Source organism: Pundamilia nyererei, unplaced genomic scaffold, assembly GCF_000239375.1.
Source record: "Pundamilia nyererei isolate P.nyererei 1_Seehausen unplaced genomic scaffold, PunNye1.0 scaffold00021, whole genome shotgun sequence".
Classification (NCBI taxonomy): Eukaryota; Metazoa; Chordata; class Actinopteri; order Cichliformes; family Cichlidae; genus Pundamilia; species Pundamilia nyererei.
The window spans coordinates 3122150-3142780 of record NW_005187422.1 but is presented as its reverse complement, the minus strand read 5'-3'; the positions used below and the strand labels follow the sequence as shown (position 1 = coordinate 3142780).

At 41.1% G+C, this 20631-nt stretch overlaps 2 protein-coding genes across 2 annotated transcripts in view; one reads left to right on the top strand and one right to left on the bottom strand.

Moving 5' to 3' along the window:
- The window catches only part of elk4 (ETS transcription factor ELK4), a 24189-nt gene extending 11446 nt beyond the window's left edge, over positions 1–12743 (top strand). Inside the window, exons 2-6 of the mRNA XM_005726677.2 lie at positions 2016–2230; positions 4790–5563; positions 7552–7794; positions 9314–9433; positions 9514–12743. Of these exons, the coding sequence (XP_005726734.1) occupies positions 2024–2230; positions 4790–5563; positions 7552–7794; positions 9314–9433; positions 9514–9612 (1443 nt within the window). The 5' untranslated portion in view covers positions 2016–2023 and the 3' untranslated portion in view covers positions 9613–12743. The remainder of the gene's footprint in view (positions 1–2015; positions 2231–4789; positions 5564–7551; positions 7795–9313; positions 9434–9513) is intronic.
- Positions 12744–14959: 2216 nt separating this feature from the next.
- The window catches only part of mfsd4aa (major facilitator superfamily domain containing 4Aa), a 13355-nt gene continuing 7683 nt past the window's right edge, over positions 14960–20631 (bottom strand). Inside the window, exons 3-9 of the mRNA XM_005726758.1 lie at positions 19478–19601; positions 19280–19395; positions 18517–18690; positions 17511–17658; positions 16024–16094; positions 15579–15699; positions 14960–15248 (exon numbers count right to left, since the gene is read on the bottom strand). Of these exons, the coding sequence (XP_005726815.1) occupies positions 15196–15248; positions 15579–15699; positions 16024–16094; positions 17511–17658; positions 18517–18690; positions 19280–19395; positions 19478–19601 (807 nt within the window). The 3' untranslated portion in view covers positions 14960–15195. The remainder of the gene's footprint in view (positions 15249–15578; positions 15700–16023; positions 16095–17510; positions 17659–18516; positions 18691–19279; positions 19396–19477; positions 19602–20631) is intronic.

Below are 20631 nucleotides of genomic sequence, written 5' to 3'. Positions count from 1 at the left end.
GGATAAAACCTAAACGATACCCATCCCTAGTGACCATTTATTTTGGTTTTGTCGGCTCTCTCTCAACATACTCTTGAGTGGTGATTGCATCTTCTAGCATTTGAAAAGATGTGCATTAATTAACCAAGCTGTAAATATTCTTATAGCAATCTTTGTCCGAGTTCTGTCACAGTTATCCAGAATTGCACATCAATGATTCTCATCCTCAGCTCCTCCCCTCGTGTCTTAATCACTCCCACTAGAAATGTGAGCAGAGGAGGCAAGAAAACAGCCTTCTAACTTCTAACAAAAACGAGTCACCTTTGACTTGGATCCATCACTTTAAAGCAGTGCCAATTAAATGTGACCTTTGACATACTATTCTGTTATAGTGTAACTACTGTTGTGCCTGTGATAAGGAGGTGTGTTATTTTTGGTTCAGAATAACTGGTATTTAGTTTCAAAGTGTAAATGCGCCTGGAAGAACTTGTTACTTATTATACATTTACATGATTTGTGTGTGTGATTCTGTCTTTGCCTTCCAGGCACTCGAGCAGCTGTTTGGTGTATGGCAGAATGAGTCTGTTAGATAAAGAGACAATTTTAGCCACATGAAATCAAATGTAATTGATTACTGTGTGGGTAAATGTGTGTTGAATCTGTTATGAATAAGGGTGCTAATTTTAGTGTGAAGTGGAGGCAGTCACTTATCACTTATACTTATTATACTTAGGACTCACCTGTTTTTCTTCTTTGTACTTTTTGAGGGTGTTCAGGCGACTGTATCCCCAGAGAATGGAAAACAGTCTCAAGTTTCTGGGAAAGACCAAGAATGGAATTGTGTGTGGGATCCTTTTTTTTAAATTTTAGATCCTTTTAGGTATTTTTTTTTTTTTTTTAGTTTTTTATTAAATTGTTTAATGTAAATCCAGTATTTGTGTTAGTGACCGTTTCTATTGTAGTTTATAATACGGAAAATTGTTTTGCTTGTCGTAATTGCCTTTTGTAAAATTTGGAAACAGCCCTGTCTAGCAAAGCGTGGGCCATTAGCAGCAGGGTAGAAATAGCTGCCTGCTACCCAGTCGGGGGTTGCTGCTTGTGGATGTCACAAGTGCTTCATAGTCTCGCAATGTTGAACACTACATTAAAGGCATGTACATTAAAAATAACAAACGCTGGTCTGCACCAAGTTCTTCCTCTCTGGTCAGTGATCGAAGCTTAGCTGCTGTCAATTCAATTCACAACACGGTGCAGTGCAACAACATATCAGACACTTTTTTTTAAATCACACACAGAGAAACAGTGAAAGGCATGAAGTTTGATCATCTTTATAAAAAAACAAACCCATAAAAGTTCTTTTAAAGAGTCCTGGGGTGAGAGTAGGAAGACAGGACAAAAGACATGCTGTGGAAGAGAGACAGAGGTTAATAACAGATATGATTCAATGCAGAGAGGTCTATTAACTCATATACAATATATACATAAACACCTCTGCAGATGACACACCTGTGCATATCCTGGGCCCCTTCAGCAAGTGATTTTCCATTTAGTATGAGTGTGTCATGGTCGTAAACAACCGCAGTCGTTCAGAATGCTCCTGCTCACCAAGATATGAAGACGAACCAAAGTGACTGTGTTCTCTGCGTATTAGAAATTTCCACCGAAGATTTTTGACTCAGTCCAGCTGGTAAAGAAACAAGTCTTCCGTTTATTCAGCAGAGTGTGTGGCTGCATTATTATCTAGCAATTCAGTTCAATTTTAGTTATACAGCGCCAAATCACAACTACAGTCGCCTCAAGGTGCTTTATATTGTAAGGTAGACCCTACAGTAATACAATGGCAGAACCACACAGGTGAACAGTGCTTGTAGCAGATATTCCACCTGGTCCTGTAAAAGCTGTAAATCTTTAGTTATAAGATGTGGCCCCAATTTATATTATATTACATGTCTGTGGGATCTCAGTATTTGATTTAATACTGACCCAAAGCGTCATTTTTTAATTTATTTTTTTGTCCCTGCCTTGTTTTTTTTCAGTGAGAGACATGGACAACTCCGTCACCCTGTGGCAGTTCCTGCTTCAGCTTCTGTTGGATTCCAACAATGAGCAGCTCATCTGCTGGACCAATGACGAAGGGGAGTTCAAACTGCTGCAGGCTGAGGAGGTGGCCCGGCTGTGGGGAGCCCGCAAGAACAAGCCCAATATGAACTATGACAAACTGAGCAGGGCACTCAGATACTACTATGACAAGGTAAGCACGTCTATAGTCTTCTATCAGGTGAGATACATCGCAGCTGAAAGCTCAGGGTTTTTTGTTCTTCAAGTAGCAGTTATTACACTTTCAGTTCATTAAGACTGAACATAAACCATTCATTGTTCTTCTTAAACATTCAACCAATTGCAGGCTGGTGTTCATGTAGGCCAGATGATGTCAGGATATGTTTTTTCCTGTGGCTGATAGGGTGGGTACTGTGTGGTTGGTGGGCTACCAGCTGCTGTGAGCCTTAACTGCCTTGAAAAGTTGTTCTTTTGTTTTGTTTTTTTATTATTATTTGGGTGTTTTAAAAATCCCCCTCACCCAGCTGAACATGGCTATTTTAAAGAAGCTAGCAGAGGCAAAAGGGCTAAAGCTACTCATAGCCAGTCACAAGCTAGCAGGCTAAGTACAGGCAAAGGATCAAAGTGGTTATGAGGAGAATTATAGAGACAGGTGAAAAAGAGAGTAGCGTAAAAGTCTCTTTATCGAAGGAGTTTATAAACATACTGCAACGTGATACGAGTTACTGCCATTTGTTTTGCTGTACGAAACTGTTGCACCTGCTTCTGTGTTATAAGCTAAAATATGTCAGGTCACTTGTTTTCAGAGTTTGTACCTCTTACAGCAGGAGAGCAGTTTATTTTCAGTTGTTTAAGTGAGAACTTGTGAAAACTGTAAAGTTGAATCATTTCTGTTATTGTGAAAATAAAACTTTTTATTGAAGAAAAGTTGTTTTTTATTTTATTATAGGTTTTAGAAAGAAAATCGGGTATAAAAAGAAGATCTGTATCGGCGGGATGCAGTTACAACAAATCAGAATCAGCCAAGAAAGTTGCAGTGATTGCAACTGTAATAATCTGAATCTGAGACTGGTCTGTTACTGGTAACACCACTTAAGTAACACAAAGAGTGACTAGTGAAACAGACTTAGCTTTCAAAGCTAACGGAGGCAGAGGGTAAAGAGCCAAAAGCACACAGTTGTGGCAATTTCTCAATTTTTTTCCTTAGTCTGAAAAGATTTATATACCCTCTGTGGTTTTTGGACTCCTCATTTTGAAATGTGCACTTTGGAGCCAAAGCTGACCATATTTATAAACTGTGCAATGCAGAGAACTACAGCGGTAAGTAACAGACTAATAAAATAACTGAATTTCACTGAAATTGAAGCAGACTTATTGAATGGGTTTTGTCTCCCAGCGGGACGTTATTTATCAAATTAGGTCATTAACATACTCAAACCCTCAAATGTGGTCAAGCGATCGAGTTCTTTGACTCCAATTAGCAGAGTTAAGGCCTAACCATAACCGCATCTGTCAATCCAAGCTGACATGCTCCTTACTGTAAACCTCAGTAAAATCCAAACAGGAGAAGTAAAAACAAAAACCCCTCAGCTACCATGCATTTGTTGTGAAGGAGTAAAATAGCCATTAGTTGGAAAACCATTTTAAACTGGGATGTAAATATGCTTTTTCACGATGTCAAGTTAAGGCTTTTAAACTGGGAGTCTGTGGTGATCACTTTGCTTTTGCAGCCAGGTTCAAGTGACCTTTAGAGGACCTGCAGTTTACTCATGGTAGCGTCATTCAGCTTCAGAGATGGCACCTTGGGCTGAGGGCCATACAGGTTCAGATCATCTCTGATTTCTCTAGTAGAGATCAGCAATAGTTTTCCCACTAAATGTGCAGCACAGTCTCCTGGCCTTGTTTTCTAGATACTGATGATTGTTTTCAAAATAAGATAATGCTGGAGTGTATGACATTAGCACAGTTAATCTATGATGAATCACTTGTTCTATTCTTGTCCTATTTCTCGAATTTCAAAAAGCCCCTGAGGTCAGATGAAGCAGAAGGGAATTTTAAATTTGAATATTTAAAAATGCTCCCCGGCATGTTGTCCGGGAGGCAGAATGTTAGCTACATAAAGACTCACATTCCAAAACATGTACTGTAAGTTTGATCACATTCTGATGTGTGTGAAATCAGGTGTGCAGCTGTTGTGTGTTTTTGAAGCAGCAGCTGGAGACTCGGAGGTCGTTTCTTCCAGGCAGCTGCATCAAAGAGCAACCATTCCAGAGTATATACAGACGTATAGGAAAACAGTTTTCAGTAGTAATCTGTGACACATGTGGCACCATGATTGGCTTCAAAGCAGTAGTAATGTCACCGAATCATTCCCACTTCCTCTTTAAGTACCACACTTGGTTGTCTACAATAAGAGTCAAATGCATTTTTGAGTGTGGGGAGGGGCCTTTCAAACCTACTGCTCTGTGACATGTTGAAGAGAAGGAGAGAGCTGTCTGTCTCCCACTCTGCTCGCGGTTTGGCTGAGTCTCAGGCTGACCCTGTGGGCGTGCAGGGCAGGGCTGGTCTGGTATGTTTGGCTGCAGCATTCGTGGTTAGTAGATTCGTACAGACAGGAAAGACGGATCTGTCCCACGCACAAAGCCTTTCTGTCGTTTGACTCTATATTTTTTCTTAGAAACTTACTACCACAGTCTCACACTGCACTAGCTGTGTGCGTGCATAATTATCACGCTGTGTTTCTGTTTTGTAGAACATCATAAAGAAGGTGAACGGTCAGAAGTTTGTCTATCGCTTCGTGTCCTATCCTGACATCCTCAAAGGAGACGTCGCTCGAGCAGAGGGCGTGGATGCGGGCGCAGGGGGTACCACTCCACTATCGAAGAGGGCAGATGACATTGTGCAGGAGGCAGAGTCTGGCGACAGAGCCAGGGTGGGAGTTAGCGCAGCATCTCTGGCCTCCAGCACCAAGCAGTCGAACCGCAATGACTACATTCACTCTGGCATGTACACGTCCTTCACGCTCAACTCGCTGCAAAATGGGCGGCAGCTCTTCAAGTCCATCAAAATAGAGAATCCAGCAGAGAAGATGGCTGAGAAGAGGGCTGTCACTGCCGCTTCACAGGGCCAGGAGACGCTGCCTCAAACGCAGCAACCCACTGCTTTGCCCTCGGTCATCAAGTTCGGAAACACCCCTCAAAAACCAGCACCAGCACTGCCTCCTCAGGTTGCTATAGAGCCCGGCCTCATGCCCAGCCCCTTGGATTCTCTTCAAACTCCTCCCCGCAGGGCTGAAGACATCAGCACACACTCCTCCCTGCCACCACAGACCATTTACTCATTCGATAACATCCGCCCATCAGAACCAACGTTCAGCCTCCCAGATCTGACCTCAACCAGCCCCTCGCCCAATCTAGTGCCAGACTCTTCCCAGGAGCTGGTGATTGACAGCGACATTGAGTCTGGATCTTCTCAGCCCACAGACGCTCAGGCACCGGAGCCCACAAATTCTCAGGCACAGGAGAAGGCAAGTATACATTCAAACCCAGAGAGACAGTCACTCTGCTCAGTGGAACAATCACACATCATCATAGTACAGTACTGTGCAAGAGCCTTGAATCACGCCTCAATTTTAGTTATAATTAAAACTGAAATTATTAAAATTTTTCTTGGAGGTGCAACGATTTATTGAAACATGTGCAAACAGACGTGGAAATACAGTACACACGAGATTGTACAATTTTAAAGAGCTTGAAACTCCATATTTGGTATGACCACCTTTATTCGTCAGCGGTACTTTAAGTAGTCTTTAGGAAAAGTTCTCCAGACTTCTTGAAGGACATTGAAAGCCCTTGTTTGGATGTTGACTACATTTTGTTCTGTTTCTGTTAAAGTGATCCCACGCTGCTTCAGTGCTGGCTCTGGGTGGGTCACTGACTGATAGTAGGGCTGTGCGATATGACCAAAATCTCATATCCCGATATATCGTCCCGACAACGCTATAAATCACAGAAATGTAACATTTTCTGTAAATTCTGTGAATCTCGGGCAGCTCGACCTGCGTGAAGTGTTTCCAGCTGCGCGTCATGTAGCTGGAGTCGAGTGTTTTAACCGATGCATGAAACGATACATTTTTAGACATAGTTTTGGGTGCCTTGAAAAGCGCTATATAAATCCAATCCATTATTATTATTATAGTTGTAACGGCCGCCGTTTTCTTTGTATTTATTACACGGCGTGCTGCGGGGAAAAGCCTGTTCTAACGTTTGAGTCTAAGGTTTATTTTGAGCACCTGACGGCTCTTTTTTACTTCTCATCCATAAACTGTCTCCATACTCTTTCACGTGATTCTTGCATAGGTGGTAGAGGTTTGCCGGGTTTCAGTCTGAGGTGGGAACCGGTTTCCTGCATAATTTGCATAGTACAGTTTTCTGGTCCGTGGCAGACTTTTCATAACCAAACCATGTACATGCTACAGAGGGACACGATCTCTGCTGTGTTTAACAGACTTTGGATGCTCACTGTTGGCAGTTTTGCCAGCCTTTTCTTCCCAGGACATGACCTTTAGATACTGTTCATCTGCTATAAGTAATTTTTTTGCCCCTTCTTTTTGATATGCCAAGTTTGCAGCTAATAGCTCTTTCTGAGTCACCTTGCAAAAAGTGCAAAAAGAAATAGGATTGCCAAGTTTTCTGTTACATGTATATACAACACTGTTTATTTATGTGCCTTTCTTTTTTGCTTGAATGATTCATAGGTCAGTGTTAAGCGACTAAAGAAACAAAACCAAAAAAAGGACTTGGGGGAAAAGGCAGCCAATGTCTGCAGAAAAATCTTTGACAGGCCTTCAGAAAGTCTGGAGAACTCTTGTTCAAGATTACAGAAAACCACACAAAGTCTGGGGTTTTACACAGTACTGGATATCATACATATTTAGAGTTTTCAAGCAGTTCATTTTCTTTAAAAATGGTAGAACTTTTTTAATAATACAGGATATTTGATTTAGTTTATTATGTGTGTTTTTATATTGATAGTAATGAAAAGAACGTCAAAGTGTATTTTAGAACTCTGCAGCTGCTTTTTTGTGATGCCGTAAATACTGGTGATAAAACAACTGACTGGATTACTCCATAAATTTTACAGTCCTGTCAAAGTCTGACTTTAATCTCCTCTCAGCGCTACACTCGATGCACCTTTACCAAGGTTATTATAGTTAAGTAGAACTCAGCTAAAACTTTGACTTCTCTGTTAGAATATATCTTTTTGACGTGGTACACCTGACAAATACCCCTCCATATAATGAAAAGTAGAACTAATTGAAAACAATAAACACCAATTAAAACTAGACATTTTAACAATAAAGTTAAATGGAATGAGCATGCCCACTAAAGTCACTATGGACTCCTGTTCTAGTTCTCTTTGGCGGGTTGTGCTGATTTGCTGTCCATCATATTGAGTCAGATATTAATAGTTTGAATATGTCAGAGTAAAAACAGAGAACCTGTCTTTGAGCAGCAGATGGAGAGCAGCGTTGTCCTGTCTGGAGATGAGACCAGCATGTTGGACACTGAAACCAGTTCCTCCTCAGTGAGCAGCAGCACCACAGTCAGCACCCAGAGCTCAGGAAAGGCACGCAAGCCCCCCAAAATCCTGCACCTCAGCCCACCAGCTCTGCTCGTCACTGCCTCTGACTTCTCCCCCATGAATCTCTGCAGCCCCTCACTGCCTACTGCCTCGCTCACACCAGCAATGCTTCAGGTGAGTTCACAGAAACGGCTCAAACAGGTAGTGATCATGTCCAGCAGGGGGCAGCAGTGCTTCAGGATTAACTGATGCTCCCTTGCTTTGTTGTGATGTTTGAGTCTTCCTGGTCATGCTATTTACAGATCACATGCCTGCGTGCGCTGCTGTATAAAATGTCACAGTCTGTTAGATGTAATTGTGTTGTTGATTCACTATTTGTCCCCCAGCAGGCCAGCCAGGTCTGGTCATGAGATCCAGCTCAGACTGAGTTCATGTTTTCTCTGTTCGCAGCCTGTGATGGAGTCAGAGCTGCACTGGTGGCATCAGAGGTTTTAGCTGTAGTTGATTTTTAACGCATGGTGATCCATCCTGTTATTTCCTGTCTTTCTATAAAACTAGATCAAAATCCTATCCAGATATTTTTAGACTGAATGGGGATATTTTCAACTAAAGCAATGTGTGAGAGGTCTCGATCACTTTTAATAACAATGAAAGAGTAATTTCCAAGGTGTCATGTAAAAGCAGTTTGCTTCTGTTTGAATGTCTCTTTATGTTTTCAGGAAACTATTGTTCTTTTTTCTGATGTCTAACATAATGTCTGTGTTGTTGGGTAAAGAAGTTTTGCCACTGGGGAAAAAGTCTCCTACGTCACACAGCCTGGGACTTGTTTGTCTCAATTTGGTCACTTGGTATTTATTATTCTGTGTATTGTCTTTGAATGTGTCAGTGTGTGTCCTGCCTTAGACATCGTCATTATATGCCACATATAGTGTAATAACTGAAATAACACAAATAGAAATGAGTAATGTTAAAAGAGTCATGTGAGCAAGACGAGCCTGTAGAGATTCTCTAGAGCTGTTCTTGCAAAAGCAAAGTGTGTTTGGCACCACAAAGGATTCAGATCACAATTCTGATTGCAAAAACTGCCAGACAATAAACAAAAAAGAAAACCAAGTGAAAGTGCTTTGGCACTAACTCGGTGGTAGTTGTTCCTTTGGTTTGTGATTCTCTCTCCGTGCCATATCAGATCATATATCACATGCATATTTATTCATTCAAGTAGCTGTGGATGTGCAGATTCTCTATGATCCCCTTGGGTATCCTGCAGCATCCTCAGCATCCTACTTCCCGGACCTTGATAAGGTCTATTAGTGCGTTGTAATTGCATTCTCAGGGTTCCTCCGAGAAATACATGCTGCTGCTGCTGCTGCTGCTAATGGGCAACACTGGAGTCGAACAAAAGCATCGTGATCCTAACAGTTAGACTAGAAATAAACTCCAAAAATGCAATGTGACACCTCTGTGCAGCACAATGACTAGAAAGTCATGACTCTGTGTTTTTGCATATTTGGATAGTGAAACAGTGAAGATGGAGAGGGAAGACATGCAGCAGGCCGCTGCTCTCTCACTGAGCCAAACTGACACCCAATGTGTATTTATTTATTTTTAAAAATCTGCTATAAAAACATCTTTATCATTTATGCACATTAATCCCAGTCTAGTTTAAGTGTGGGCCTTGTTTTGTCCTCCTTAGACTCCAACGCTTCTGCTGACTCCAAGCCCGCTTCTCTCCAACATCCACTTCTGGAGCACGCTCAGTCCGGTCGCTCCACTCAGCCCAGCCACGCGACGCCAGGGAGGCCACCTGTTCCAAGTCAGTGCCGCTCTCTGCTCTCAGTCAGTCTTTCTGTATCTATCGGTGCATCTAACTCACCCCTTGATAATCTCTTTCAGTTTCCGTCAGTCGTCACCCCCCAGTTCCAGATCCCAGTGCACAGCATGGATGGGACCAACACACCTGGCCCCATTTCACCGGACCCTCAGAAAACATAGGAGTAGCCCGTCTCCTCCTCCCCTCAGTACCAACACATTTGGACCCAGAAAGCCAGACACCTACTCTTCTCCCGCTCCTACTCCACCTTCTCCACCCACATCCAGGACGATGAGCTGAGTGTTTATTTCACATCACTCTGGTGCTTTGAAGTTCTCTGCCACAGGATTCACACTACGCTCAGGTGTGTGGAGAAGTGTCGGCAGGCCTGCTGTGTGACTGCTTTGCTGTGCTCGTTTATTTTCATCTTCACTATTATCTTAATAATACCAACACACTTAAACCGAGTCTGGTTTTTTTGGGGCTCCTTGTGTCACAAAAGTTGAAAGAAAGTTGTTTTTTGAAACCCCTTTTTTATGGAAGCAGATGTGCACGTGGACTGAACCCTCAGCAGCTGCAGTCTTCATACCTGGACACACGGAGCAGCTGACTCTTTCCTTTTATAGACTCAGACCTTCTTTTCTCGTGCTAAAGTGTTCTTGCCAAACACGACACCGGGCCTGCTCACAGTGATTCTGTTTGGTTTTGTGCTCAGTCCTTAACTTTTCCTCTAGTTTAAAGGATTTATTTCAACCTGCATGTTTACCTGCAGCTCCTCTATCTTTTAGCCAGGTCTCAACACAAATTTAAATGTTAAGCCTTGCCTCAGCTGCTCTGTCTTATCGTAACATGTGGCCATAATCCAAGCTGAACCATGAACCTTGCCTCGGTGTATCAGCTCTAGTGAATCGTGCGTCTCTAGTAGAATAGGTCTGAAATCCAGCATGAGCTGGTCTGCCTCCGGTTGGTAAAGCTTTCACGTGGGAATGAAAGAAAGCGAAGCCATAACTCTTTCTCCAAGCAACGACAAATCCTTCATTTGTAATTCAGGCATCATGTTAACGGCTCTTACCATAAGTGTCTCAAACCAACCATGTAAGAGAAAAGCCGAGAGAAAATAGCATAGCAGCCACTCTACTGCCGCTCCAGCAGAAGCCGCTAAAGCTCAGTGATTAATATGCATAACATTAGTTCAGTATGGATGAAAGCTCACCTGTGCCAACACCAGTTTATCATTATCTGATGTAGTTATGCAAAAGACAGGTGATGTGGAGAAGTCTCCAGTACAGCATTAAAATGTATGTTTACAGCCTCTTGTTTCCTAACACTGAGGCTTCAAAATGTTTAAGCCAAAACCAATTGGCAATGTCGTGGAGACTGTGTCCATCTTCTCTGTACAATTTGTTTAACATGCAGTAAAAATGGCAGACATCATATATACTGGGTTATTCTGTCAGCTGAGCTGGTGTTTTTAAAGACGTAATATCTTTGAGCTGATGTATTAGTTGATCTTTGGTGGGAGCTGAAACCAGAAGGATTCTTCTCCCAGGAAACATTCCCAGCATCTTTTGCAGCCTCACTGATATCTGACGTGTTGCTTGGCGTGTCAGTGCTGTTGTTGGTTCCCAGCACTGTCTGTTAGCCATCTGAACATGCAGTGACGAGCCAAAGCATTTATGGTCACCCCTCATCATATGCTAATGGACCTTCATGTGCCACAGTGCACACCTGCTGTGTTGGGGATTATATCAGACAGTTGAAGGTGGTTTGTTGGTTACTACCCCACACGCCAGCCTTGGTGTTCCATATGTGTTGTCGCTGGCCATTGTAAGAGCTATCTGCTTGTTTCTCCGAGATTTACTAGTTCGCAGTTCGCTCACAGTACCTTTAAACACACCCCAGATTATTCTCTCTTCATGAGAGCAGCCATCATGTTGTGGCTCATCTGCAGAAAAGCTCCTTCCCCCTTAGGACCCTCTATTCGCTGATCAGCCATGAGAGGTTTGCACCTTCTTTGCCACTGATTTTAAAGCCATACGTCTGAGTGACAGACTGAAATCCCAAAGGTGGTAAATCCCACCTTTCTATGCTAAACATGCAAATTGTACATGACATGTTTACACAATACTTGGATAAAACACACTGAATTTTGTGTGTTTACCAGACTTTGCACCCCAGGGATGGATGTTGGGGAGTGGGGGAACTTACTGCTCATTTCTGCTCAACTAACTGACCCCACTGTCCATCAGAGTGATATATGGTGCCTTACCACAGCCGCGCCCACGTTTCTCCCGATACTGGATGGAGGTAAAGCGATGGAACAGTATACCACAGCTCTCCTCTTCGCTTTTATGCCATATCTTAGACCAAACCCCGGAAGTTTGGAGTAAAACTTCACCAGGGATGTTTTGTGCACAAGCACACTGCAGCTCAAATGTGCCGCAGTGACCTTCTGGATGCTTTACTGTACATACGGACAGCAACATGCACAGCATGTAAAATGTAATCAGGCCGTGTATTAAAGTTGGCAGCCATGTCTGTTTCCAGCCTGCTTCTCAATGTTCTACTCAGAAAGTATATGAATATATATAGAAGACCTGTTTAAGCTTTTGTTTGTGTGTAATCTTCTTTATTTTCCTGTAACACAAATAGAATTTTAAGATTAATTTCTATTTTTGTAATGGCCAAGTAGTTAGATGTCTCCTATGTTGGGTTTTCTGATTTAATGTTCTCTCTGTGCATGTGTTTCCTCTTGTGGATTTAGGAGGAGGTGGCAACGACGGCCCCGTGGCGATGTTGGCCATTTTTGTTTTGTTTTGTAGGGAATCAAAGCCTTATGGGATAAATCTAAATCTGCATTTTCTATGTTATGTGTTTTGATAATAGTGCTGATATTGTAAATGCAGATGTTGTGATGAAACGTTTGCACTTAAATCTTCGGGGTTCCTGTAGTATTGGATTCTGTCACTTTTCTATGCCTCAGAGTTGCTCTTTGAAATGTTGTTTGCTTACTGAGAAATGTCTATTTTCCCAAAGGGAGGAAACAATTATGCACTTGGTATTTTATATGGCAAACAAGAGTTTAATCTTTTACCGTGTATCAAATAAATTTACAATAATTTGTAATCAGGCACTGCCACTTAATATTTATTTGTATGACTTTATACCCAATAGAATTGGTAAGCTATATTGCATATTTTTGCAGTAACTTTAATGAAAAAAAACTATGAAATAGCTGGAATGTGACCTCAACCTCAACTCCATTTAAAATTTCCTCTTGGCCTTTTATTCATCGACATATTTGTTTTTGTATTCTGAATTTATTTTATTTTTTCCCCCCTTGACTTTTCCTTCAAATGTAAAATCTTGTTTTGGACAAATTGAGCCCCTTCTTGCTTTGTATTGTCCAGTTCTCCAACTGTTTGATGCTTTTTTCAAATGTTTACAAGCTGCTTGTCTTAAGTGGCGTATTGATGTGCGAGGAAGTGTTTATATCAAAAGAGTTAGGTGAGACCAATAATAAAAGATCTCTAACTGACTGCGTCTTTAATGTCCGCCAGGAAACAAACACGCGCATACACTCACACAAATCAGTTTCACTTTTAAATGAATTTCAGTTTCTAAAGTTATGAATTTAATTTTATTGACTGAAAATGATCAAGAATAGCCTCTAAATACATTGATTCTCTGTTGTAATTCCAGTAGTGCTGTAGTCCAGCAGCATCAAGCTTGAAAACATTGCTACATTGTCTACATCACCACTTTGAATACAAGTTGTTCCAGACTAGGTTATGTGCTTAAGTTACCACATTGATCTGTCCAGTTCAAACAGTGAAAGCGTCTTGACTGAAAACTCTTGAAAGACTTTAAGAATGAACCTTAATAAACTCTCAAATATTAAGAATTTAATGTCCTGCCCAAAGGTGTTTTGGCATGCAGACTGAAACAGCCAGGGATCAAACCACCAACCTTCTAATTAACAGATGACCTGCGCTGTCTCCTGAGCTACAGCCACCTCAGGTCGCTCCTGAATGAAGTGTGAGAAGCTTCTGAGCTGTGCTAAGGACACAACAAACTGGACTTTTGTTCTGTGATCCGGTCCTCTTTTCAGATTAAAGCAAATTTTGTACTTCATTTGAAAATCCTGGAGGAAGAGTGGAGAGGCAGTAAGTCCAAGGTGTTTGAAGTCTAGTGTAAAGCCTGTGATGACTCTTGCACCATGTCCTTTGCTGGTATTTGTGGTGGTCGGTCCACTATTATAAAGTCAAAAGCCAAACTTTGCCATGTCATTTCAGAACACTTCATGCTTTAATCTGTTGACAAGCTATATGGAGAAGAACTTTAGCTTTTCAGAAGAACTTTACCAAATGATTTTCTGGCCATATTCCCACTGGCCAGCCAACTCGCTCACACATGAACTTCACATGTTGAAAAAAAAGACAAGACCCACCCAACCTCAAACTACAGATGAGCTGAAGACCGCTATCAAGGCAACCTAGGCTTTAATAACACCTCAGCAGTCCCACAAGCTAATGAACTCCATCAATACAGTCAGTATTTAAATGAGCAAACTTTTCAGATATTTCTGTAAATACTTTTCTGCTTGACCTTGGAAAATATTCTAATAATCTGAGATAATGGATTACCGATTTTTATGAGCCGCACGCTATGAAAGAGGTGTAACTATGGAAGGTGTAGGGATACTGAGTCGTTTTACCACAGGTAACCATTTTAATATAAATGGTATGTTGAACATGGTACACTTGAGCTCCCCAGCCTCCCTCAGGATTCTTTTGAAGGCCTACCAGACGTGGGAATCGTCTTTACAGCACCACTTAGTACCCTTTCAAATGACATATGGCAAAACCAAATTTAAACTTTAGAATAAAAGAACCGTTAAGTCGAATATGCATAACATATAGTCTATATAAGACACTTGAATTGAAAGATAAGATCTTTTGGTACCTGACACTTTGCTTGTTTTCTGGTGTGGCTGTAGCTCAAGAGGTCATCTACTAAACAGAAGCTTGCATCCATCAGTGTGTAAATGTTGGATATACTACTTATAAGTACTTAAGCATAGGGAAGAAAAGCACTTAGGTGAATGAGACATGATGTATAAAGTGCTTGGATTGTTCAGGTAGAATAGCAAAGCACTATATAAGAACTTGATTACCATCTATTTTATTGTAGGATCTTTACCTTATGAAGTGCTTGAGGTGACTGTTGTTGTGATTTGGTTCTATATAAGTGAAAGTGAATTGAAACTCTTTGCTCGTAACATCTACCAGTTCAAAAGTGAAACACTTCAGAGAAAGGCCTGCAGTCTGGCCCCATCCAAAACCACTTTTGATGACTGATAATCTCCATTAGTGACTCACTTTACATGCACACACAGGATTGACTGTATTGCGTATTGATGTGTGAGAAACCAATAATAAAAGATCTCTAACCGACTGCATCTTATCTTTATTTTCCACCACCGAACGAGTCCTATTATAAGAGTCCATTCATACTGAAGAGGTCGTATTTAATCAACGCACAGTTTAATGTGCTCAAAGAGATGATTGTGTACACTCTAATCATCCATTGAGCCGTTTGTTGATCATCAGGCTGTGAAAGTAGGGTGCAAATAATTATTCAGCATGTGATTTCCATGACGCAGGAGTGTGATTGTGAACCCTCCACCCCGGGGGAAGAAGTGTCAGCTTCTCCTGAAGCATTTCTCCCTTTGCTGTATCCTCTGCTCTCTGGGTTCCAGTGTGTCACGAGTCTCTGGTCTTTGGCTTCTCTTTCATGTCTGTGCATTGAGACAAATCTGAGAGATAAAAGAGTTGGTTACTAAAGGAAAACAGGAGAAAAAAAAAGACATCCACAGGCTGACACGTCACATCGGATGCGATATTGTCAAGCTGAAAAAAATCTATGAAAAAGGAGGTTTGATTGTTGGTTTGCTAGCTGTGAGCGCAGATAGAACCAGAATGAAACGTCAGAATTAGTCCAAACAAGTCCAGGCAGCAACCTCCAGGGCAGAAAATGTGACTGAAGCACAAGTGCCAAAATTGCAGTTCCTCTAATGGCCACATGAGGCTGCCTTTTGTATCACCAGTGTTTTGGCAAATCATTTAGTCTTTCTGCATGTATTTACCTGTGTGCTGGCTTCTGTGGATATTCTGGATATAGAGGAGCAGCAGGAACAGGCAGAAGCCGATAAAGGATGCTACTGTACCGCACAGCAGGAAGGAGTAGCTGCCCTGACTGTGGATCACCTGCAGGACACATAAACACACATTGAGTTCCAAATCGCAAAGATCTCAGCGGTCAACCCTGGGAAGCCACTAAGCAACGTTAGTGAGGCGCTTTAGCCTAATTCATGCAGACACAGCAGGCTACAGTCACTGCACAAATGCTCAGTAGTGACCTGAAAGCCTGTTCCCCAGTGAGGGGACATGCACTATTATATTACACTTATTTAAATGTTTCAGAAAGAAACGAGAAATTCATATAAAACACTGAATGTAAAAGCATTTTGTGAAAGCGAATGCTTTATAAAAATGTTCAGGAAGACAGAAGAGTCTCAAATCCTTTCTTACCGATCCAACAAGCAGCTGAAGCAGCATCTCCCCCGTGCTGGCACTCGTTACCAGCACTGTTGTGGCACAGCCTGTAACACACAATAAGCACACAGGAATAATCTACAGCTATGGGACAAAAGTTGCACGCTGTAAAAGTGTACATGAGGCAATTAATTAACAAAAAAAAATCAATGCTTATTATTAAGTTATAATAATTAATAATCAAACAAATGAACAAATGTGTTAGATTATGATCATATGTGTGTGTTACATGGAGAGCAGGGTTTCTGTTTATATTAAACACTTGATGTAAAATATATCGAGAAATTTAAATTTAAATTAATTTTAATATTATAATAAAAACTGGATGACATAAAAATTGTAAAAACTAATGAAAGTATAAATGAATCAGTAAGATCTGATCATTAAGAACTAATAATAAATCATACTTGAAGACAAACATGTATATTTAAACAATCTTTGTCTGTTTTGGGGGAAATTATTACACTCAAGTGCAGGAATGTGGGGAAAAACCCTCAACAGAACTGTAGAAACACAGTTATTTATGATGCGAATTATAAACAGAACATCAATATTTTATTTTTACATGTAAAAATGCTACATTTTTATGTGATAGTTTTAATTTCATGTATTATAAATCTCTCCTTCTGCTGCATTTGTGGCATCAAATTCAAAGTGAGCACATATTTCCATGCCCACAGTTTGATCTGCTCTTCATCCAATATTGTATTTATATGTTTTGCAAACAAGTTATTCTGTTTTACACTTTCACTGTTAACTTTTCTGTAACTGAGTGTCATCAGGAATGATTTTACTCATTTCCTACTGGTTTACAATATATAAGGTTACTTATGCAGCAAATGCAGTATGCACGCTGGTGCAGTGAAAAAGTATTTGTCCTCTTTCTGACCGTTGTTTTCTTTTTCTACAAATCCTAACAAAGACAGAAATATTACAAATGAAAATACTTCAGTGAGCAAACTGTATGGACGCTGACCTTAACTGTTCTTTACGTGTTTGTCTGCGTTCCTTTGTGACCTGAATAAGCCACGAGTGCGCTCTTATTTTGATAGGAGTCATTTTTTCCTCCTGTGAAGGTTCACCACTGTTCAACATTATATCCATTTTTGGAAATTAGCTCTCTCAAAGTCATAGAAAAGACCGTTCTAGACTGGTTTTGTTTCTCTTCTTGAGATTCTTTACATTTTGTCATGAAGTGTTGCTCTATGAGAACTTCACTTGGTCAGATTCTATTTTTTGATTCAACAGGTCTGGCAGTAATCAGGCCAGACTATGGCAAAACAAACTGAATTTAATTTCATAAGCCACTCTCTGTTGGGGAGGTTACTTTTTTATACCGGGCCAGGTAGGGTTGGGAAGCCTTTTCCCTTTAATAAATGAAATCGTCGGGTTATCTTAGCCTAATATTAACAATGACTGTTTGATGGCTGTACTCCTGTGAGGCACTGACGATGTGTGTGTACCTTTGTATTCTAATATGTCCTCTGTGAAGGCTAACACAGAGGGGAACACACTGCTGATGCACAGGCCCAACACACAGGTGCCAAAGAACAGAAACACAGAGCTGGTGTAGAAGATTAACAGCAGGCACTGAACCAGTATGACTCCCACCTGAGAAACACACACACACATGCACACACACACACTAAATATAAAATATACATAAACAGAAAGAACAACAGAGAGGTGATGCACAGACGTTGATGGAAATGTACACATACTGTTGTAAAGTGGAAATAACAGATGACTGGATTTGAAAGCTTAGACTAACACTGGAAAGTCCTGCTAAAGGTTAAAAGGGAACTAAGTGCTGCCAAAACCCAGCAAAGAACCAAAGTCGGCTTCAGTCTAACACTTGACCAGCTGAGATATTCAACACATAACAGAGAGCCTGTTGTGACGAACAAAACTAGAAACCATTACAGGTTAAAACCTGTAAACACGATCATTTAAAATCACATCGGGCTCCAGGAAACTGTAGAAAATTTGTTTTTTTGCATTTCATACAATTTTGTTGTTGTTAAACAAAATTAATAAAGACAAAAAAACACCAGTAACACTGTTTGCATGAGAAAGGCAAACTTTATGTTCAGGCTAACACTGCAGAAAACTGATAATAACAATCCTTACTTATGAGAGCAAGCAGGACGGCGTTTATACGTTTGTAATGGACTGCTTGTCCACAGAGACACTACAATGCCGAAACTGAGTGGAATGAATCAGACTGATGTGGTAAAGTGAGACTGAACCAGGTTAGCTCAGACACACTGTGTGTACCCACTCAGACAACAATCGTCTTCTCGGTGGCTGCATTCCCACCCTGTTCAAATATTTGGTTTGAACTGTCGTAAGACAAGCGTCTTATAGCTTTAAGAGGAATAAAGCCTGACCCCTGATGGTCACTTCTGCTTTTCCTGCCCTGTGATATCTGTGTTCATGCAGGTTTGTCCTTCAGACACGTGTCCATACCAGACTGACGGTGAGCAGCTTGGGTGCCGTGTATCTGTAGGACAAGTACATTGAAGCCAGTCTTCCCACGGTGATCGCGGCCCAGAATATGCTGTCCAGACAGCCTGCCATCTTATGGCCCATCAGCAGAGGAGGGGAGACGGCGTAGGTGTAGACGAAGCCAGCATAAGAGCCCTGCAGGACAAGAAACCCGGCTGGAGGTCAGTTAGATCAGGCCCAGGAACAAACTTTGTCGCTCACTTTTTTCCCTGTTCTCATTGGTAACATATAATCAGATCAAATAAGGCACCATAATATCTGAGCCTTGTTCTTAAAGCTTTATATTGCCTGTTTACACTGGATTCACAGACAGCCTTCAGCCGGTCACTCTAATAATGACGTTTCTTAAGGAAACTCAGTGTAAAGGTGCTCTTTTTTGTATGATTTCTTACCACATTTATAGAAGCAATATCCCTTCCCAGGATATTGCTTCTATAAATATAACACGGGTGCAATATAATATATAACACAGTGTAATAAACAGTCATGATGTCACAAGTGCAAACTTTCTATTTTAACGGTGACGGTACATCGATGTACTGCTCTGTGTTGCTCCTAAGCAGAGTCTTAGTCAATTAGATGATGTTTTAATACAGCAAAGCCAAAAGCACTGAAGCTCTCACATATCACGATCCTGTTTTGTGTGTAAAAGGTTATTCTTGGATTGTTCCCATTTTACTTGGGTTCATGTGTAATTGTGTGTGGTGTTAGCTGGAAGCCTTACTATAATCCCATCTGTGATAAAGAGGATAGCTCCTCCTAGAGCGTGGATGATGAAGAAAGTAGCAGAGCGATCCCGGAGTTTGGCAGGGTTACAGCAGCTAAACACACTCCCATGTCCTGGGGAGACAGTCACACTCAGAGGTCTGCACTTTCATCTCAGCAAAGTTGTCACACAGACACACAAACACGTGTGCACTACCTTGGTCCGTGTCCCCCGTGGGGCTCCTGTTGGAGTCTGCATCAAGCAGACGTGGACTGCTTCTGGAGCAAGGCAGCAATCGCTCATGGGACATCAATGCGAGCACTGCCGCTGGGACAGGGAGCTGTCAAAACACACACAAGCACACAGACACACAATGAGAACGTTGTTCACCAAATGAAGAGATAACACTTCCTGTTTGTATGTTTGTGAGAAGAGGTTCTCACAAACATACGATCTTCTTTTCTTGTCGTCAGCTTGACACTGATCCAGCACACTCTGAAAATGCTGCACGCAGTGATGGGGAAGTCTGTTTACTTCATCTGAACTGCTGTTACTTCTAACCCAGATAAACTGTAAACAAGAGGTTTAGGCAACTCTGAGGAGCAGCAGTGCTATCTGGAAATGTCATTATATCATTAACTTCCATTTGAGCCATTTTCATGTGAAATTGTTCAGCACTACTCGGGAAATCTAGTCATGGGATACATCAGTGATTTCATTATGGGGAAGAAAACTACGCTAAAAATCCGTGCAGATTGTTTTGTTTCTTCGCCGCCAGCACCCCGAGCTAATTACTCGACCAAGCTAAACATTTAACTTAGGTACAAACTTACACACAAATTCAGTGTTTAAGAGAAAGCTGATTATATTTCTTACACTGTTCTAGTAGCATGTTTGACTACTCTACTAACAATGAGGCAAACATGTCGAACAGGGGCTCTTTGTTCATTCAGAACCACACCTGACTAGTGTTCTTTTCATAAGAGGATCCTATTCACAACACACAACAGACAGCTTAGATTAACTTTCAAGATCATGTATTATGTAACTATGTGTTTGCATTATTCACATCATGTACAGTACCATTTTTTTTGCATATTCATCACATGTACACTAGCGGTCAAAAGTCTGGACACGCCTTCTCATTTAATGGTTATTCTTTATTTTTACTACTTTCTACATTGTGATACAAAATGAAGACATCAAATATATGAAGCAAGATACATGGAATTATCTAGCAAAGAAAAAAATTGATCAGTAACACTATGTATTATGGTTTAAGATTGTTGAAGATTGCTTTGTTGACAGTGCTCCAAACTGTTGGCCTTCTCTCAGTGACATCATGATATAGTCACCTGAAATGGTTATCA